The 2036-nt window shown below is 32.7% G+C and overlaps 1 protein-coding gene across 2 annotated transcripts in view; it reads right to left on the bottom strand.

The window, feature by feature from the left end:
- LOC106458640 overlaps positions 1 to 1771 on the bottom strand; it is a 12225-nt gene extending 10454 nt beyond the window's left edge. The window contains exon 1 of one of the 2 annotated variants that reach the window (XM_013918165.2): positions 1678 to 1771. In XM_013918165.2, the coding sequence (XP_013773619.2) occupies positions 1678 to 1708 (31 nt within the window). In that variant the 5' untranslated portion in view covers positions 1709 to 1771. The remainder of the gene's footprint in view (positions 1 to 1677) is intronic. The other variant, XM_022384909.1, reaches the window with a different exon arrangement.
- Positions 1772 to 2036: the final 265 nt, after the last annotated feature.

The raw sequence follows: 2036 nt of genomic DNA, 5'->3' as shown, positions 1-2036 counted from the left end.
TTAATAGTTCGACCAGTTTAATATTTTCCCCTGAAATTGATCTTAAAATTCTCCGTAGCCGTGACTCTTTCCTTTAATATCGTTGTTCTTCTCACATAGCTGAGAAACTTGAACTGAACAATGATTGTGCCCTTACGGGTTGCAATGGTGAAGCCAACTTTTGGCGGGTCAGCCAACTTATTGCCGCGGGTCATAGGTTGCCGACCTCTGGTATAGATAAACTTGAATTTCGGTAACAAATAATGATTGTTTGGTTGTTTTTGTAATTAAGCACAAAGCTACACAAAGGGCTATCTGTGCTCTGCCCACCACGGGTATCGAAACCCCATTTCTAGCGTTGTAAATCCGCAGACATACCGCTGTGCCACTGGGGGGCGACAAATAATGAAAAATAAATAAATTAACCTATACATTAATTCAAACTGCCTCTGAGGAACACTATAATTTAGTCAAAATTTTGTTTCAAGCTGATCCTAATAAAGACAAAGTTAAGTTAAACCTTAATTTAAGCAGCCTCTGATTAGGACTAGAAAATACGTTAATTTAGGCTTCCCCTAATGAAGCCTGTGGTTTAGTAGAAGCGGTAGTTTTGTGTTACTTCTTATATAGATTGATATTTAGTTAAAATATTACTTCGAGCTGTCTTTCATGAAGACTACGGTTTAGTTTAAACTTGCTGCCTTTGAGTTGGACTATAGATTAGCCTAAATAAATTTATACTGCCTTCCCTGAATACTGTGGTTTAACCCAAATTAATTTCATACTACTCCTGATATAGACCGAAGTTTAGTTTAAATATTTTTTCAGGCTGTCTTCGGTCTGGACTAAATTTTGTTTAAAGCGATAATTGTAACTTTGACGAACACTGCATCTTAGACTAACTTTGATTATAGATTTTTCCTGATTAAGATTGTTGTTTAGTTGCGACGTTTATTCAGGCTGTTCTAATTAAAATTTTACCATTTACCTAAATCTTTTATTAGATTACTTTTATCTAAGTTTAATCACAATTAATTCAAGTTGTCTTTGATTAATATTAAATTTTGATAAAAATGTCATGTCAGGTTGCCTCTAAAGGCTATAATTAAGTAAAAAAAAACGATATTTTAAGTTGTTTTCTATGACGACTATAAATAATTTGAAGCATTAATTCAAATTGTTCTTGAATTAAGATTAAACTTCAATTAAAACGGGCAACGCTGAACGTATCTTTGGAATATTAATTGAAATTGCTGTACTAATAAATTGTGTAGTTTAGTTGAGACGTTGTATGGTTCGGATTACCTTTATTAAAGATAATAAATTTTAGAAAAAACATTAATACAAGCTGCCACTGATGAAGACTGTTGCCTGACTATAATGTTCATATAACTCATATTGCATTTGCTGAAAGCTGTTGTTTAGTAAATAAATTGATTTTAGTTTTCGAATTGAAAAAACAATAATGATAAAAATAATATCATATGTGTGTGATATAGTAGAAACTTTTATTTTTCCTGGTACTACCACATCCTCTGTAAGTGATTAAATATCAAATATTCAAAGCAATACCAATACTCTTGGGTAGAAATATGCATAACTTCTGTTTTCATTTATATTACAACTTCATTTTTTTTAACTAGGCATAACTTCGAGAGCCATCTGGTGTAATTACAAATAGGAGCTTCATTACAATACCTGAAGCATGTTTGTCCTCATTTACTAGCATATAAAGTAGTGGTGACCTTTAGTTGAGTTGAGGCACATTTAGTAAAAGAGCTTTTAACTTTTGACTTTCAACCCTTCTTTTCATCAACCTCAGAGCGTGACTTTGCATTAACAAATATTTATCTTCGTTTTTATCCTGCAGGTGTCTCTTGTCGAATGCTCTTAATTTTTATAGACTGAATACCAATATAGCACCTATCTCAAGAACCACATTTCGTACTTAGACCAGTACAACACTTATCTCAAGAACCACATTTCGTACTTAGACCAGTACAACACTTATCTCAAGAACCACATTTCGTACTTAGACCAGTACAACACTTATCTCA

Source organism: Limulus polyphemus, unplaced genomic scaffold, assembly GCF_000517525.1.
Source record: "Limulus polyphemus unplaced genomic scaffold, Limulus_polyphemus-2.1.2 Scaffold496, whole genome shotgun sequence".
In the NCBI taxonomy this organism is placed as follows: Eukaryota; Metazoa; Arthropoda; class Merostomata; order Xiphosura; family Limulidae; genus Limulus; species Limulus polyphemus.
Note: the sequence above shows the minus strand (reverse complement) of the source record. Positions and strands in the feature narration are given on the sequence as shown.